At 37.1% G+C, this 19,457-nt stretch overlaps 1 protein-coding gene across 2 annotated transcripts in view; it reads right to left on the bottom strand.

The window, feature by feature from the left end:
• The window catches only part of CTH (cystathionine gamma-lyase), a 26,977-nt gene extending 9,009 nt beyond the window's left edge, over window positions 1-17,968 (bottom strand). For both annotated transcript variants that reach the window (XM_010848756.1, XM_010848755.1), the window contains exons 1-8: window positions 17,625-17,968; window positions 13,690-13,771; window positions 11,857-11,952; window positions 8,688-8,797; window positions 6,142-6,273; window positions 3,133-3,190; window positions 2,599-2,676; window positions 1,336-1,488 (exon numbers count right to left, since the gene is read on the bottom strand). In XM_010848756.1, coding sequence (XP_010847058.1) covers window positions 1,336-1,488; window positions 2,599-2,676; window positions 3,133-3,190; window positions 6,142-6,273; window positions 8,688-8,797; window positions 11,857-11,952; window positions 13,690-13,771; window positions 17,625-17,792 — 877 coding nt within the window. In that variant the 5' untranslated portion in view covers window positions 17,793-17,968. The remainder of the gene's footprint in view (window positions 1-1,335; window positions 1,489-2,598; window positions 2,677-3,132; window positions 3,191-6,141; window positions 6,274-8,687; window positions 8,798-11,856; window positions 11,953-13,689; window positions 13,772-17,624) is intronic.
• Window positions 17,969-19,457: the final 1,489 nt, after the last annotated feature.

Consider the following 19,457-nt stretch of genomic DNA (forward strand, 5'->3'; position numbering starts at 1 on the left):
CAGAGTACATCATGAGAAACGCTGGACTGGAAGAAACACAAGCTGGAATCAAGATTGCCGGGAGAAATATCAATCACCTCAGATATGCAGATGATACCTCCCTGATGGCAGAAAGTGAAGAGGAACTAAAAAGCCTCCTGATGAAAGTGAAAGTGGAGAGTGTAAAAGTTGGCTTAAAGCTCAACAATCAGAAAATGAAGATCATGGCATCCAGTCCCATCACTTCATGGGAAATAAATGGGGAAACAGTGGAAACAGTGTCAGACTTTATTTTTGGGTCTCCAAAATCACTGCAGATGGTGACCGAAGCCATGAAATTAAAAGACGCTTACTCCTTGGAAGGAAAGTTATGACCAACCTAGATAGCATATTCAAAAGCAGAGACATTACTTTGCCAACAAAGGTTTGTCTATCAAGGCTATGGTTTTTCCAGTAGTTATGTATGGATGTGAGAGTTGGACTGTGAAGAAAGCTGAGTGCCGAAGAATTGATGCTTTTGAACTGTGGTGTTGGAGAAGACTCCTGAGCTTCCCTTGGACAGCAAGGAGATCCAACCAGTCCATTCTGAAGGAGATCAGCCCTGGGATTTCTTTGGAAGGAATGATGCTAAAGCTGAAATTCCAGTACTTTGGCCACCTCATGTGAAGAGTTGACTCATTGGTAAAGTCTCTGATGCTGGGAGGGATTGGGAGCAGGAGGAGAAGGGGAGGACAGAGGATGAGATGACTGGATGGCATCACTGACTCAGTGGACGTGAGTCTGGGTGAACTCTGGGAGTTGGTGATGGACAGGGAGGCTGGCGTGCTGCGATTCATGGGGTCGCAAATGTCGGACATGACTGAGCGACTGAACTGAACATGTAAGTCTGCTAATTCACAATAGTACTTAAAGATTTGTGAGAAGTGAAGGAATTCCAAAAAAGGTAAGAGAATTTCAGGGGAATTTTCTTATCAAGTTTTAACTTGATAAGTATAAAGTCTCAGTGTATATCAGATAAAAGTTAGAGCTAGTACAGAACAGCAGACTGATAAGACTGTAAGCAAATCAACTGAAAAGTACAAGGTTGTAATTCTGGAATGTTGTTCAATCACTAAGTCAGGTCCAACTCTTCAAGCAGAGTCCAGGCATCCACTAGACTATTAGACAACTCTAGACTAAAGAGCACATCTATCTTCTTTACCATCAGACCCACATACAGCAGCTCTCAATGATAAGCGGACAACAAAAAAAATACATGAAAGGACCTAACTTACAAATGTTACATAAACAGAATGCAAGGGATAACATGTAAAATCCTAGAGTAACCACATGTACTTAGAAAGCAGATTAACATACCAGGATAAATAACCTTTTCCACCTGAGGATTCAACTCCAAAAACTGAGCAACTGCCATTCCGTTTTCGAAATGCTTCTCCATGCGGACTTGTAGAGTCTTCAGACCCCGATTGCAGAGGTAACAGTCAATAGGAGATGGAACTGCTCCAAGAGCTGCAAAACGAATATGTCCTGGGTTAGTTTGAAGGTGAAGACAGACCCAGAAAAGCCTCTCGGCACTCTTTTTTATCATAGTGACTATGGGAAGCTAACAACAAAGCCCAATATTTGAATTTTAGTGGGAAAAATTAATATATCAAGGAAGAAGCATGAGAACGAGGCATAAAACATGCTTAGAGAAATGGGCTTTAAAATGAGAAGGGAAATGAATATCCTAAAAACAAAGTACAAACACAATCACATAAATTTTTCAAATATGAACATCAATAGTCCTTTCCATGATTTTAATAAAAGGACACACTGCACATAGCTTAATCTTGTATTTCTTTGAAAGAGTATTAAAGCACACAGAAAAAATAGCAGTTCAGCTTCTATTATTCCTGGGTGTTCTACCAACATTCTACTAATATTTAGCTTCTGTCTAAAGCAGCCTGTGGTTTCCTAGGCCTCCAGGATATATGCATCATTCCTTCTTTTTATAAATGAAAGGAACTTAGCACACAATAAATTCTGGTTTCCATCATCAGTGCCCCCTTTTGTTGCTCTAACATTTTTTCCCTAGAAGGGGATTTTTATTCCTAATTATACTGATCTCTGTCAAATCACATTGGTTAAAATCGAGTATTTTTCAATAAACCCTTATGGACACCTGAGATAGTAAACAATCTAAACAGAAAACTGATATTTAGATATCTGTTGAAAAATACAAGTTTATATCTTAAGTACCATTTAAAATTAGATATCATTCCAGATATAAAAGGTATAGTATAAGAAAGCCATCATTCCAAATGTTTAAAAAAAAAATCCATTGTCTTAAAACTAAAAATTCACTTGGGCTTTAACAAATTGTGATCAAAGTTGACATGGATTTGAAAAATAAGAAAACATCCCTTGGCCATGTTGTAAAGCTCTATTATGCTATAATAAATAGTATTTTTATAACTCAGTTTTTCTTTCCTCTAAAAAAATCAGAATTTTCCCTCTATTTCCCATTTCTTTGTAAATTAGTGGAATGCTATCACTTCACAACACTTAGTGGAAATACAATATCTAATGTAGTCACTTTGAGAGCACAAGGGGAAATTCAGGCTTTTTAATACTTACAATTTTGCAAGAAACGGAGCCTATCATGAAGGCTTTCAGAATTCAGTGACACTAAGCCCATTACAACATCACTGTGGCCTAAAAACAAAACCAAAAAGCTTTAAGTTAAAAAACAATGTATAAACATTATTCCTCAGCTTATAATTTCTAAAATTAGACTTTGACTTGAAAAAAATCTCTGAGGAAAAGCCTTATAGAATAAGTTTAAATACACTTTACTCAGTTTGGTAATATCAAAGGCTATATCTAAAACAATAAAATTAAAATCCTATAAAATATAAGTGTTTCTTTGTAAGCTGTCAGCAGGATAAAATCTTTTACAGTAAATTTTAATCCTTTGCTGATGTATCATGAGCATAGTTTTGTCTGCTATAAATGAAGTCCTATATTTAATCAAAGGATAATTCTCTAACTTTCTACCTGTGTCAGAGAAAATCTGTATAATAGTAGAAGAAAAAGGATAAAAGGATAAAGCCTTATGCTATTATCATCTATCCATGGAAAAGAATGAAGTGTAGACTATGCGTGTCTTACCATTCATGTATTTTGTTGCTGAATACATACAAATATCAGCTCCCAGAGACAAAGGCCGCTAAAAGGAATAAAAAAAGGTTTTTATTTTAAATGGGAAATCACTTGAAAATATCCTGCATTACTTACCTATTTACTATTGTAAATTCCACCCCTATTTTAATTTTTCAAAAATACGTACATCTTAAAATTTTCCAGGACCTCTATTTACCTTTCCCTTGATATCATCTTTCCCTTTCCTCCCTCACACCAAATAAAACTACAAAAGTATTGGATTCATTATTCAATCCAAAGGCAGACGTTTTCTGGAAATAGCAGATAACACAGGTCAACAGGCCTTCTGAACTTGTTTCTTTAGAGCAATTGCTGACTAACCCCTAAATTTATTACCTACAGAAGACATGCTGGCAATTTATGACTCAGTAAATACACAGAATGGTTGACACAAACACTTAGCAATTGTTATGTCAAGTAAATGGAAAACTAATTTGCTTAGGTTTTTAATCATTAAAACCTTAGTGTATGCTGTGGTTATTCATTTTATTTGTCACGATCTTGACTCTTAATTACTCTTTTATTATTCTAGTTTTGTCAAGTGTAAAATCACTTGTACAGAAATGTGTTTAGATTGGTTTCCCTCACCCAATTTTCCTGCAAAGTAGTTCTTTAGTTTTAGATGTCTTTATTTACAGTGAAAATTAATAACCAACTTATTCACTAAACAATATAATATCAACATCTTTTCATTTAAAATTTCTTTAAAATAAAGTGTGTGTATGTGCAGGTGTGTGTGTGTGTGTGTGTGTGTGTTTAACCTCACCATTTGGAGGCTGGGGGACTTTTCATGTAAGTTCTCAAAAATAGGACATTTTAAGTAAAGCATTGCTCAAAGCACTCTGTACATATGTGTTTACTCATCTCTAAAGTGATGGGTCAAATTAGACAATGTGTGAAGACTGTTCCAGTGCCAACATTCTGTAAACCCTATGGTCAAAATGAAAAATAAAAGCCTGTAACTAACATCTGTTGATCTCATTATGCTCCAAAAATCATGTTAAATAGTTCACATAACTTAGTGAAGCAGTGTTCAAAAATACTTCAACTCAGTAAAATCAGTATGTTTATGACTCTAATTGTACAGACAAGGAAAAGGAACTGAGAAAAATAAAATAGATCACTCAGATTTTAAAAACTGGTAGAGTCAGAACTCAGACAACCAGAATCCAGAGATTCTACTCTGAAACTTTATGCTGGTATGTCCATTTTGCCTTTTGTGAGACTTGCAGAAGATCAAGAAGACAAAAGGCAGGAAAAGAAAGAACATACCCAGTTTTCATGAGGGTAAAACAAAGAGAGGATCTTTTCAGATTTGCTTTGTGGAACCAATGCATGTGGTTGCCTAGGGACAATGTGATTCTGATTAATTCAACTGGAATGAATCCAGATTGAAAATTGCAGTTCCTGGCAAATGGAATATGATGTGGGCTTCAGAAAAGTGGAAAAACTGGACCTATTTTAGTGACAGTAATATGAGAAAAAGGGCCAGGCCTGATGAGTAACCTGGGCAGGCTCAAGCTAAAACAATTCATGCAATCTCTTTGAGAATATACAGAACTTATGATGACTCAGCCAGAGCAATCCTCTGCTGTATTAACTGCCCTACTCCAAGTGGTAGATGGAATAAGGAGCAGGTATAAAAACACCCAGAGTGAAAATCACTTGGGACAAACAGATGATGCCAGGAGATTTTTACTTGGAAACGGACTGCTTTACTTGAGCTAAGAGTCAGCTGAAGTTGTATCACAAGCCAAAGGTAGACAGATGGCACATGAAACCATATGAATACAATGTAACCAGGAAATGTGTTTCAGAAAAGAAAGATGAAACACAGTAGTGCCTTCTGAAAAAAACGGACTAAGGTGAAAACAACTTTGTGCAAACTCCCAGGGAGTCAGTCCCTCACATGGAGGCAGCAGCCTGGGCCAACTTCAGGGACCGATAACAGAAGAAGGGAATGTAAACTGTTTTAGCTCGTGAACATCAGCCTAATTGAAGAGCTGAAGAAAATGAGCTGGGCTTTTAGGAACTCTACAGAATACAGGTGAACTACAGGAAGTGCAATAAGAATGACCACAAGGTTCAGACAGAAAGTAAAGAGCAGGGAGATGGTAACTCCTAATAAGAAAAGGAAACAGTTAAGTTACTCAGGGAAAGAGAGGTAGAACATGTGGGGAAATGGCAGACTACTAGGCAATTATAGAAAGATTCCCAAGATGACCTACCAAAAGGAGCAAAACAGAAAGGAAAAAGTACACGGTTAAAAATAAAGGGATTGAGGATGGATGGGAGGGTTTGAGTTGGGAAGAGATGTATGAAAAGGAATAAGCAGGAAAAGAGTTTAAAAGGAGAATGATAAAGGAGCTACACAGATACAAGGTGATACATAGAATACGAATTTAGGATACAAGTCAGGTAAAGATACAGAAGGAATGGTCTATGAAACATGAAGAGAAGACAAACTAGAAAGAAGGAAGGGAAATGGAGAAATAAGATGTGTTTTTATCTGGCTAGCCTTGCAAATAAAAGGAAAAGAAAAGCTATACTCAGTGATGTTTCCGTACACGATGGACATCTGCAGGACTTATAATGACATGTATGTATATATATACACACAAAACTGACTTAGAACCAACACATAAACATTGAAGTCCCTACTATGTGTAAGGCACTGACATATACAATCATATAATAAGAGCAGGTCTTCAGAGAGTTTACAGAGAACCTAAAAGCTTTAATGAAGATAATATTTAAAAAACACAAAGTCCCATACAATATACTAGCCTAGGGTTGAAAAAATATTAACTCATGGTAGGAAAGATCCAATTTCATTCTTTGTCTAATCAATAATTGTGATTAGGTTTCATGTAACTTAATGTAAACAAGTCCTTCCTCTCCTAATTACAAGTACCTGTATAGTCTACCAATTATGCTAAAAATATTACTTTCATTTACCTGGAAATATGCTGACATAAAAGTGTTATCCACAACCAAAATGATGTCTCCATGTTTATGGACCGTATGTGCGCAGGCTTCAATGTCAATCATCTTCAAGCTAGGGTTTGTGGGGGTTTCAATCCAAACAAGCTAAAACAATTCAGTAAATGACGATAGTTTGTAAAAATACACTAGACAAACATATATCTCATGCACTGTAACCATCTGGGAGGCTACACGGGAAGACCATGGAGAATGAAGTTTAAAGGTCTGAATCTGAATCCTAGCCCCATGAATTTCTGAGAGGTCATCACAGCTAAGTAACTAACCTTCTATGTTCTCCCAATTTTTCATCTGTACAATAAGGTTGATATCATTTACTTTATACAGTAGTCATAAGGATCAAATGAGATAATGTACATATAAGCAGAAGAACACTCAAGTTAATCACTATAATTATTTTCCATTAAAAAGAGGATGAATTCCAAAGACATACTCCAAAGTCAGGGAATTTTGCTCTCAAAGATAAACAAAAGATTGTGTAAGATTACATTCTGGAATTTTCAGTAAAGAGAACTATTTGATACCAAAAATATTATGACTAGTAACTTAAATAATGTCAGATGCACTAGAAACTACAAAATAAGTCTGCAGAACCTAAAGAAGAGCACAGGTTTTGGAGTGAGGAAGAGAAGTGACACATACACAACAAAAAACCCGGCCAGAGCTCACTTAAGAGATGGTATCATACTATCTGTCTATCCAAAACCTAGCACAATCCCCACATCATGTATGTTTGATAGTTATTGAAAAGACCAAAGAACAGAATTCTATTTGTTAAACAAGCTGCTACTATTTTGATTGACATTATCTACCGTGCTTTGCTTTGCTTCATTGCTCAGTCGTGTCCAACACTTGGCGACCCCATGGACTGTAGCCCGCCAGGCTCCTCTGTCCATGGGAATTCTCCTGGCAAGAATACTGGAATGGGTTGCCATGCCCTCCTCGAGGGGATCTTCCCAATCCAGGGATTGAACTCAGGTCTCCTGCACTGCAGGCGGATTCTTTACTGTCTGAGCCACCAGGGAAGCCTGACAGTATCTACAGCTTTCTTTTAAAAAGGGTTAATGATTCTTTCTTCATTGCCTATATAAATGAGCAAGTGATCTGGCTTAACACTCATCCTATTTTAGAGTTTTACTATAGAAAAGACAGGGTAGTTAAAATAATGCATATTCTACAAGAGCATAATTATTTGAGAACCTATAAAAATTTATTCCTGGGTAAGAATTTATCATTCCCATTCATAATTTTAAAAAGTAATTAAAATAAAAATAAGTAAATAAATACAAAGTAGATTTTATCTAGACTTTAAAAATCTACTTTAAATGATGAGGCAGATATATCAGGGGGGAAAATGTATTAATTCAAGTTGGTAAGGAACCACTACATAAAGTTCTGCTGACAAGAATTAATATACACACAATTTGCTTTCCTCCCTTAGAAAGACTCAGACCATCTATTTTAATATCTTTTCTCCCAAGGAAGAAAAAAAAAAGTTCCTTTGAAAACAACCTTAATCACTCAAAGAGCACCCTGGAGTTAATTTCAAAGTAATTTGTATGAAAAAAAATTTTTTCTCTTTTTTAGCATTCACAGCAACATAATCTTGAGTACAAACCTTTTAATCATTAGCAAAAAGTTGGAAAAGGCTGATACTTATAAAAGATGCTGGTCCTTCTTTTCCCCATGCAGAATTTCAATGAGGTTCCAAGAAAGAATATCACATATGCCATTCATTCCCGCACAAAACATCTTCCAGTGGCACACAAGCCTTCCCAGGACGGAGGCTAAGGATCGCCTGTGGCCCTTCTGTGCTTCTATTATTTTGCTGAAGTATCCTTCAGAACCCTTAATGCTATGCTTATTAGGATTTGGGAGTTTACAAGGTTCCTTTCTATAACCCAAACTCTGTGATGACTTCTGTTACCAACACTAGCTTGGTAATGCAGTTAAGAATTGTCTGCTTTTGCTAACAAATTTTTTAACTGTCATCATGTATTGGGTACCATAATAAAGATTTCATATGCCTTATTATCTCTGGAGGAGGGCATGGCAACCCACTCCAGTATTCTTGCCTGGAGAACCCCATGGGCAAAGGATCCTTGTGGGCTACAGTCCATGGAGTCACAAAGAATTGGACACAACTGAGCAACTAAGCACAGCATATGCCTTATCTCATTTAATTCACCCAACTACTTTTTAATAAAGCAGGTAAAATTACCTCTATTTAGTAAATGAAAGAAATGAGACTTTGATTAAATAATTTGCCCATGATAATATACCAACTATGATATAGAATTAGAATTTGAATCCCACTACAGAATGCATGTACCTAATCATTAAGCTACAGTATTCAACAGAAGTCAGACCTATCCTAATCTTGATGGCTTCGAATAGCTTCCAGGAAAATTGGTTATTCAGATTTAAATTATGCCCTCAAGTAAACAGAAATGATGAAAATTTAAAAATCACGAGGAAAAACAAACTGAAAACTGAATTACCTTGGTTTCTGGTGTAATAGCTGCCTCTAGCAATTTGGGTTTGGAACAATCAACAAAAGAAATCTTTAATCCAAATTCAGTTGCCACCTGCCTGAAGTACCTGTTTGTACCTGAGGCAGAAGAGAATCAGACAAAATGAAAAAGAACATTGTATTTGGAAATATTCATTCCTTAAAAGTATAAACACTTTAAAAATATGAGGAAGTGTCAATCACCAATAAAGAAACAACCAAAAGCAAGTCTACTTTATTTGAACCTTCTTGTATGCTAAAGAATGTACTCAGTTGCTCAGGTGGGTCCATGCGACCTCAGGGACTACAGCCCTCCAGGCTCCTAGGCTCATGGGATTTTCCAGGCAAGAACATTGGAGTGGGTTGCCATTTTCTCCTCTAGTGGATCTTCCTGACCAGGGGATCAAACCTGCATCTTCTGCATTGGCAGGTGGATTCTTTACCACTGAACCACCTAAAGAATATAGGGCTTTAAGCCACACTAAAGAAAATAAGGCTTAAATTTTAAACTAAAAGTATGAGTCAAATAAAACACACTTGATACCCACACCAAGTGGCATGAAGCAAAAAATGTTTCTTAACAGTCTCTACTCTTCAAACATAAAGTGGCATGCTCCCTAAAACATCAATATCTTTTTCTAACAATTCCTTCCTAGTATTTAAATCTAAAATAAATGAACCAAAATCAATGAAATGTTCAAAGTAAATTTTCAGACCGATTATACTTTGGTAATAGAAAACAACTAGTTATTATCCTTTGTACTTTCTCAATATTTTTGTTATGTGGTTCTGAAAGCCTTAAAAGAAAAATGAGATCATGTAAACCAAACAACTAGAGTTTTATAGTGAAAGAAGATAAATCATTCAATTTAGAATAGTTAATTTTATAAATACTGATCTGGATTTAAGGTTTATATATGCAAAATTAAAGAAAAATTTACCATTATTGACAGTGAACCAAAAAGGAAGAAAGAACTTTATCATCAAAGACTCACTAGACCTTTGGTAGACTCACCCTAGGTAATGTGAGATTGAAAAAGAATGTAAAGAATTGTTTAAAAAAAAAATCAACAGCAATTTTCAAGATTTTGTACCTAGGTTTATCAAGATGTTTTAATAGTGTATTATAATAGCATCTAAAGGTTTGTTTTTTCTGTAATTTCAATTCATCAAACTATCATAGGGAGCTATGATAAAATATAAAGCTTTTTACAAATTTCTGAGAGGGATAAAATGATTATTAAGAGTAAGTCTCTTCCTTCAAAGAACTTACAGATTTAACTTGTTCAAACAGGAGATAGACAAAGTGATAATATTCTAGAAGTGATCTTTTAGTTACCTGGATGCACATGGAATATATATGTACATATATGCAGAGTACATCATGAGAAACCCTGGGCTGGAAGAAGTACAAGCTGGAATCAAGATTGCTGGGAGAAATATCAGTCACCTCAGATATGCAGATGACACCACCCTTATGGCAGAAAGTGAAGAGGAACTCAAAAGCCTCTTGATGAAAGTGAAAGAGGAGAGACAAAAAGTTGGCTTAAAGCTCAACATTCAGAAAACGAAGATCATGGCATCCGGTCCCATCACTTCATGGGAAATAGATGGGGAAACAGTGGAAACAGTGGCAGACTTTATTTTTGGGGGCTCCAAAATCACTGCAGACGGTGATTGCAGCCATAAAATTAAAAGACGCTTACTCCTTGGCAGGAAAGTTATGACCCACCTAGATAGCATATTCAAAAGCAGAGACATTACTTTGCCAACAAAGGTCCGTCTAGTCAAGGCTATGGTTTTTCCTGTGGTCATGTATGGATGTGAGAGTTGGACTGTGAAGAAAGCTGAGTGCCGAAGAATTGATGCTTTTGAACTGTGGTGTTGGAAAAGACTCTTGAGAGTCCCTTGGACTGCAAGGAGATCCAACCAATCCATTCTGAAGGAGATCAGTCCTGGGTGTTCTTTGGAAGGACTGATGCTAAAGCTGAAACTCCAATACTTTGGCCACCTCATGCGAAGAGTTGACTCATTGGAAAAGACTCTGATGCTGGGAGGGATTGGGGGCAGGAGGAGAAGGGGATGACAGAGGATGAGATGGCTGGATGGCATCACCGACTTGATGGACATGAGTTTGGGTGAACTCTGGGAGTTGCTGATGGACAGGTAGGCCTGGCATGCTGCGATTCATGGGGTCGCAAAGAGTCAGACACGACTGAGCAACTGAACTGAACTGATGTACATTAAAAAAAAATTTTTTTTGCTGTTGTTTTGAACACAAAAATCAGTTTTACTTAAAGATAAGGGCAACTAGTAGTCCTTACCTTCCCACTTACCACCTTATATAACTAGCATTTAAACAATTTGGAATAAAAGATCTTAAATTTGTATCCACACAGATAGGCTACAAAGAGTAAGGCCCTTTGATCTTAAGATTAAAATGATAAATGTTGAGTACAGTCTTAAGCACATTTTTTGGAGAAAAAGGTCCATAGGTTTCATGGGTTTTCAAAAGGGTCCCTAAAAAAAAAAAAAATTAAGGAGCATGGTGCTTAAGAGTTGGGTAGAGTTAAGCCCTTTGAGAATGACCTGGACTATAGACATTTTCACTGCAGGAAAAATTTTAAATTATGTAGAACACTATCTCTCTAAATACTATCTTCTCTAGAGCAGAGTATGTCTCAAATAGGTCATCCCAGCAGCTTAAATGGGATTCCCAGGTGGAGGGCAGTAAGAACCCACCTGCCAATGCAGGTGATACAAAAGATGTGGGTTTGATCTCTGGGTAAGGAAGATTCTCTGGAGGAAAAAACGGCAACCCACTCCAGTATTATTGCCTGGAGAATCCCATGGACAGAGGAGTCTGGCAGGCTACAGTCCATGGGATTGTAAAGAGTTGGCCATTATTTAGTGACTGAGCATGCATGTGGCAGCTTAAATAAAATTGTTATTAAACAATCAGTTTTATAAGCAGTTCTAGAGTGTAGACCCCAGGTGTTTCTGCTCCTCCTTTACCAAGTGTGGAGCAGCATGGAGGTGTTCATCATATTTTGAAAAGATAATCAATAATCCAAGTAGCAATGTTAATATAATTCAGGAACCATTTTATTGTCTTTAAAATAACAGCTGAAACAGCATGAATGAGATAGGTCACCTACCTCCATACACATCATCCATACAAATAATCTGGTCTCCTGCTTTTAAGAGATGGGTAATGGTCACAGTGGCTGCTAAACCTGAAGCAAAGGCCAAACCTAAAATAAAAACCAAGCTAGAGTAAGCCAAAATGCCAGGTTAAAAAACACCTTCAGTATTTATTTGCATTACTTTAAATCCCTCTCTCTGCTGACTAAAGGACAACCATCACTACTGAGTCATCAGAAATCCCCTTATTAATACCATTACAAAATCCTCCTTTCTATTTCAAAAACAAAAAATACTTAATTCTGCTTTGGTTATAGCAACATCTCTCTGAAAAGCTTCAAAGAAATAATTGTTTACAAAATTCTTAGTCAAAAGATCAATTGCCAATTAAATTACAGTTTAAAAATATCAAACTCTAAAGAAATTTCAAATTTTAGGAAGAGAGCTAAGATACGATTCATCCATTAACTATATGATATTCAATTGAGCAAACATTTTAACAAAATTCAAAATCATACCTGAGATGTGTCTGATAAATTTAAATTTTATTTAAAAAAATGTTTTAATGTGGATTCTCTTCTAAACATATGTGATCTGGAATCACATATTGAACAGAAATAGTGAAGTTGAACAATAAAAAAAAAACTGGCACTGTACATTAGACCCTGTAAAGGAAAACATCCTATAAAATATCAATATATCACCTTGATGATAAAAAATCACCTGTGACTGATAGATGCGATATCCAATTAACTTGAAAAATGTAATTATTTCAAAATTTTCTCAGAAAAGTTGAGGTTGGCATTGCAATTTTCTACCAGGCAGATTCACAGTCCACCCACGAATTCATATAGAAAGCTAACCTTGAAATCCAATTCAAAACAACCATGTTTTCTGCAGCCCACCTGTAGAGTGTCTAGCATATGAACCCTCAGCTTTTATACCCTCTGTGGGAAATGTACACCATACAGTATTAAATTTCAGAAATTTGGTGTTTAAAACATTCTCTCATCTAAAAAAAAAGAAACCCCAACAACTCATGTTAATATTTCTAATTCTTACACTCTTGCTGTGAGAAAACTCCTAAGACTCTTATTTTCTAACTCATTATTCTGCCCTCATTTAGTATCATTTGTATAAAAAATACAAAGATGATTTAACAGCCATTCATTCTATTCACGGAAAGAATACTAGATCTGAGGAGTTAATTCGTAATCTCTGAAAGCACAGTATCAAGGACACCTGGCTATTGCAAATGTTCCTTGGTCCTATTCTCGGGCCTCAGTAGCAGCAGTTCTAGATTCCCTAGAACTTACTCATAAATTTATCATAATTTTAAAAGCCATTTATACTTTTTTCCTATGGAATGACTATTCAAATCCTGTGTTAATATCTATATTGGTTGCCTTCTCATTAACTTGTAAGAGATTTTTATATTGAAAAAGTAGCCCTCTGCTTTAAAAAAAAAAACACACACACAATGGCAGGTGAATGAACCAGAGCATTAAAAAGTTTATGTTCTCATGCATGGTGTTGTAAAACTTGGTTAATTTGTATCTATTTATATTGACAGCTCCAAGTGAAGAGTAAATTTACATGAATACTAAGTGACACATTCTGCCATTTTGCCTCTATTCAGATTTACTTTCACTTTATAGCTACACATATACATATGAAGTCCACTATGCAACCAGGGCAAACAATTCAATGTCTTAGAAAAATAAGAGTTTTGAACTAGCTGATTTCCTTATTTCTTTCCAATTCTACATTTCGTGCCTTTATGATTTTCTCTATACAAGTAAGAATGAATTCTAGATTTTACAAACTTTGAAACGAAAATCACTTACTGTACTTAGCCCCATCCAGCGCCGCCACTGCTTTTTCCAAGCAATTCCGGGTGGGATTTCCAGAACGGCTATACTCAAAACCCTGAAGGAAAGAAGTCAGAGTTCACCCTAAGAGATTTAAATTTATTATCAGAGTCTTAACACGGACATCTCCACAACTACAGGGGCATCCTACCATAAGGAGTTTCTGTTGTTTATCTATGACGTGTCTTGCCATTAGACACAAGAATGAGTAGTATGTCAGCCAAACTGGATTAGAATTCTGTGTCTGCCACTTAGGAGCTATATGCCAATAGATAAGTTACTTAATATGTTCCAGAATCAATCTCTAGACCTGTAAAATGGGAATAAAATGCAGGTATCTAGTTCATAAAATTGACATTAAGATAAAATGAGATAATGTATAATAACTTCTTTGCATGATGCCTGGCATGTGCTAACCACTGGGATAAATGGTAGTTCTTATTATTAGCATTATTATTATGTTAGACTCATCTCTACCCATTAATCTAGGGGTATTAGGAAACAGGAATCACCTGAATCAACAAAGTAAACCTATTTCTAACCTGCATGTCATTTCCTAAAAAATAAGTGATGCAAGTTCTGTTTAGCATCCAGCAGGAAGATATGCTTACAAATGCCTGAAGTTCAGGTCTTAGTTCTACAAAAGTGACTCAGAAAAGGGAGTCATTCTCAGCAAAACAGCTCTACACAATCCTTTTTTAAAATTTGCATTATATTCCTTTTACACATATGGTACTATACTAGCTGAAGTCACCCAGTCATTTTATTTGATTTATTTTTATTGAGGTGTAGTTGATGTACAATATTACCTTGTTTCAGGTGTACAACATAGTGACTCACAATTTTTAAAGGTTATATTCCATTTATAGTCATTGTAAAATATTGACTATATTCCCCATGTTGGTACTATGTATTCATAGCTTATTTATTTCATATCTTAGTATTTAACCTCTTAATCTCCTGCCCTAACTTCCCCCTATCCTTTCTCTCTCCCCACTGGTAACCACAAGGTTCTCTATATCTGTGAGTATGGATTTTTTCTTGTTGTTGCTATAGTAACTAGTTAGTTTTATTTTTTAGCTTTCACATGTAAGTGATATCATATAGTATTTGTCAGTCTCTGTCTACATCCAGTCATTTTATTTAATCCTCACAACCTGCTCTGAAGAAACTAAAGCCAAATGTTACCAGGTATGTCAGAGCCGGAATTCAAAACCAGGATTTAAACACTGACTAAAAATCCTATACATACTTTTCTCCTCCTGCTTCATACAGCACATAACAAAGCATAACCACTTTTTACACCTGGTTCTGATTCAGGAGCTCCCAGTACTAATTACACACACATATGCGTGCATGTGTGCTAAGTCACTTCAGTCATGCCCAACTCTTTGTGATCCTATGGACTGTAGCCCGCCAGGCTCCTTTGTCCACAGGGGTTTTCCAGGCAAGAATACTGGAGTGGTTTGCCATACTCTCCTCCTGAGGATCTTCCCAACAAAAACACATATATTACATAAAGGTATATGCTTCATACATATAAATATATATATATATATAAAATCTGTAGTTTATTTATTTAAGGTTTGTTGCCATGTTTTTGACAAACTGAGCAGACATATTTTATAGGGCTCCAGGAGATCCTCATCACTCTCCACCATCGCCTCCTTGATTCGACCTGCAGCTGTACTCCAAATGCAAAAAAACTGTTTGGAATCATGTGGCTACTGCCATGGAAAGGTAGCCCATGTCTTCCTAAATATTCATGGCAGAGATTTAACTTTGTGGAGAGAAAAGAAGCAAAACTTCCCACACTATCACTCATTCAATGGTTTTCCAAATGGAACTGAAGAATTAGATGCTTCTCATTTCAGTTCCTTGAGTTCTCTTTAGTGCTCTTAACTGATATATTAAAGACAGTAAGAGGAGTTTGGGGGGACTTCCCTGGTGTTTCAGTGGTTAAGACTCCCTGCTTCCACTGCAGAGAGTACAGGTTTGGTCCCTGGTTGGGGAACTATTAATAAGATCCCACAAGCAGCAAGGCATGGTGGAAAAAAAAAAAAAAAAGAGGAGTTTGTGGATTTTATCACCTGGTTGACTCTCTGAAAACATTTAATTATTAATATCATAGCTAAATTATTAACTTTTGCATTAAATATTAAAGCTTGGGGAGCTACACATTCATGAATGCTTACACTGGGAAGGAACTTAAAAGACAGATGGTGTACACATTTTGATTACAAGTTACAATAGCTCAAAGTACCCTAAACAGAACTCCACCTCACAAAACAAAGGGCCATGTCTAAAAGAATTTCCTCAACTTATATAACACACTAAAGAGGTGTTTGAAGTATTGATACAATCAAGGTTTTAGATTACAAAGTTTATTTAGTTACACTTGACACTGAACAACTCAAGAGTTAAGGTGCCAACCCTCTGCTCAGTGGAAAATCCATGTACAACTTATAGTCTGCCCTCCATATCTGAGGTTCCTACATATCTGTGCTTCTGCATCCCCAGATTCAACCAACCACAGGTTGTGCAGCACTGTAGTAGTTACAATTGAAAAAAAAACAACGTATATGTGGACCCACACAGTTCAAACCCCTGTTGTTCAAGGACCAATGGTAATTTCTTTTGGACCTCAGCAACTTTTAAATACTACAAGATCCATCAAGTACTCTACAGAAGAAGAAAAAGCTATATGATTAACACAGAGAGCTTTCTCATCTATGACTCTGGGTAGGTTCCTTTTCTATTAAAAAATATACAATACTTGTCCTGCGCTCTAATCTGGTTGTTAAGGATCAAATGGAAAAAATGTGCATGTGAACACTGCAAAACTACTAAGCAATTATAATGTATCATACCATATAGCTTAACTTACATATCAACAACTTACATGGCAGGTTCTATTATTAAAACATTTATTTACACAGGATAAGTTAAATTATTTATAAGTAAGTAGATAAGTTAAATTACTTCCTCAAGATTGCCCAGTTCAGAAGAGGTGCTGTTAGAATTCAAACCTAGGGCCTCTGACTACATGATTTATGCTCTTAATCACTAAGTCACACTGATGCAATGGGTTAGATTGTTGCTAACATAACTGTTAGTACAGCACTGCTGCTGCTGCTGCTGCTAAGTCGCTTCAGTTGTGTCTGATTCTGTGTGACCCCATAGACGGCAGCCCACCAAGCTCCCCCATCCGTGGGATTCTCCAGGCAAGAGTGTACAGCACAGTGTGGATGAAAGCCCAAGAGTGGGTGGTGCTCTAGAGCAAGAATGAATCCCAGCTCCATTACAATGGCCTTTGCAATAGACGCTTAACATCCCTAAACCTCAGGTTTTTCACGAGACAAATGAGAACTGAGTTCAGAATAGAATTGCTGTAAGGCTTATCTGAGGTAATATATGTAATACATATGATATAATGTAGGTATGTACTGATATCTGGCATACAAGCAGTACTCAATATCTATAATAACTATTGGAATAATACTGGGAATTAATAGCTATTGGGAAGGTTCTTGATGCCAGGTGAGTTACGACTTAGTTTTTTAAGTTGACTTCTTACTATATCTTTATAATTTTTGTTGCTTACGGTAACTCAAGGAAGTTATGATAATTTTGACGTGCAAATCTGCCCTAATCACATGAATATCAGTCCAAATCTATACAGCAAGTTAGACAAACTGTTCCCTCTAGTCCTGCTTATCAAAAGAAATATGATCACTGAACCATCCAATACAAAGCTTTATTACAAGGAGGTTTACAGGTATCCTTACAGTAAACATTCTTCGTGATAATACACAAATTACACCTTACAAATTACTTGCGTGCTTCTTAATTTATAAGCCATCTCTCTTTTACCGCCCAACACTGGACCGCCCCAGACAGACCCAGCTCACCGAGTGCTGGCCAGGAGCCCCTTGCTTGAACGTGGTGGACAGCGAGATAGGGGGCACTACAGCTTGGGAGGTCCATTGCTCCGGTTCTTGGCCCACGTGGATGGCCTGCGTAGCGAAATGCTGGAACCTAGGCAGGAATCCGTGTGGGGAGGCTTCTTTTTCCTGCATGCTGAGCTGCGAAGAAAGGAAAGAGTAAAAGAGCGACGAAGATAAAACTATGAAACTGATGCGTCAGGACTTGAAAAAAGACGGAAGAATTAGGTGAATGGGAGGTAAAGGTACTCAAGGGGAACCAGCAGCGAGTGCACAAGAGCCGAACCCTACCCCTCTGTAGCTGGGAGTTTATTAACCGGCCGGTAGCGTTGCTTCACCCTGGGGCGGAGCCAGCACGACCCAATGAGCGCAGGTTCCAAAGCGGCCCCCGATTCTCATTGGCTGGCAGCAGAGGCGTAGCCTGGAGCGTCACCGCCAAAGCTCTTCCCGGTGCAGGCTGTGCAGTGAGGTTGGAATCTCTGTTACCCCATTGGCGTTGGTTCCTGCGGGTGAAATTCCTGAGTCCTGACCCTGGGAAAACTTCCTTGCTGGCTCCTGTGAGCCACCCGGGCGTCTCTGTGACCTCAGACCGGAGGTTCACGGGGGACGAGGAGAAAACCTGGCTTGACACTGAAACCCAGTAACCTGAAAAGAGGCCACACAGATAGCCTCCTCTTAACGGCAGCCCTTGCCTGGACCCTTCCCGACCTCCACGTACCACCCTTTGTCCTGAGGGCGGTTCCGAAGGACGCAAGCGACGAAATGGACATCGGTGACGAAAAGGCCGGCCCAAGCTGCCAAATGCGCAGCGTGGGGTTCTCGTTAACAGCGGGCAGCCTGCCTTTGAAAGTAGCTGAATTCTGTAATAACCCAGTACTTAACGTTGATTGAAATCGGAGTGAGAGTCGTATTTTTAAGTAATAGTAAAGCTACTGTAGAGAGAATCTCTAAGGAAAACTCTGGCAGCTAAGAGCTATTCAAACATCATTATCTTTTGAAGTACCCAGAGAAACCTCTCTCTGATGAAATACAAAACAAAGTGTGGCTTTGAAAAACTTATTGGAGCCTTAAATCCTTAGACAGAATGCCTTCATTGTTACACAATTAACAGCAACGACCTGGTAGGAATGGAAGTTGTCCTGGGTCGAAATTTATTCACCTGTATCCACAGCCCTACTCTCACAAGAATCACTCCTCTAAAAAACAACAAAAGTCTCCTTGTTCCCTAAACAATACAGACTTGACCTATTTAGTGTGGCTACTATTTTCTAGGACTAGGGAATTTAGAAATACTTCTCTTCCTGCAAAGTATTAGCTAAATATCTAAAACTTTATTAAACTAATTAAGGAAGAAGAGAATACAGAATAAATGGCTCTTAAAATTTTACTGAAAGGACTGAGGCAATTTGCTTTTAAAAATAACTACCAGGATACAGCCATTAAGCACTGGGGAGCAGTGCCTAAGGACCTGCAAATTTTTAAGAAACCAGGCAAAATTTTTAGCCCTGGGGAAAAAATTAATGGACTCCAAAGCACTAATAAATATTAATGTATATTTAATTAACATTTTTCTGTTAAAAATATATCAACTGCAACTCATTTCAGAGTTATATATAGCTGTACATGCGTATGTTTTATGTGATATGAATCTTAGGGACCAGGAGGGTCCTAATTAGCTTATCTCCTAAATGAGCTTACCTCCTAATGTCTGTGAACAAACACTGAGTTTCATAAATATGGATATTGTATTTAGTATTACCATAACAAAAGATTCTTTTTTAAATGACACTAATATAAATG

Source organism: Bison bison, unplaced genomic scaffold (genome assembly GCF_000754665.1).
Source record: "Bison bison bison isolate TAMUID 2011002044 unplaced genomic scaffold, Bison_UMD1.0 scf7180017864271, whole genome shotgun sequence".
Lineage (NCBI taxonomy): Eukaryota > Metazoa > Chordata > Mammalia > Artiodactyla > Bovidae > Bison > Bison bison.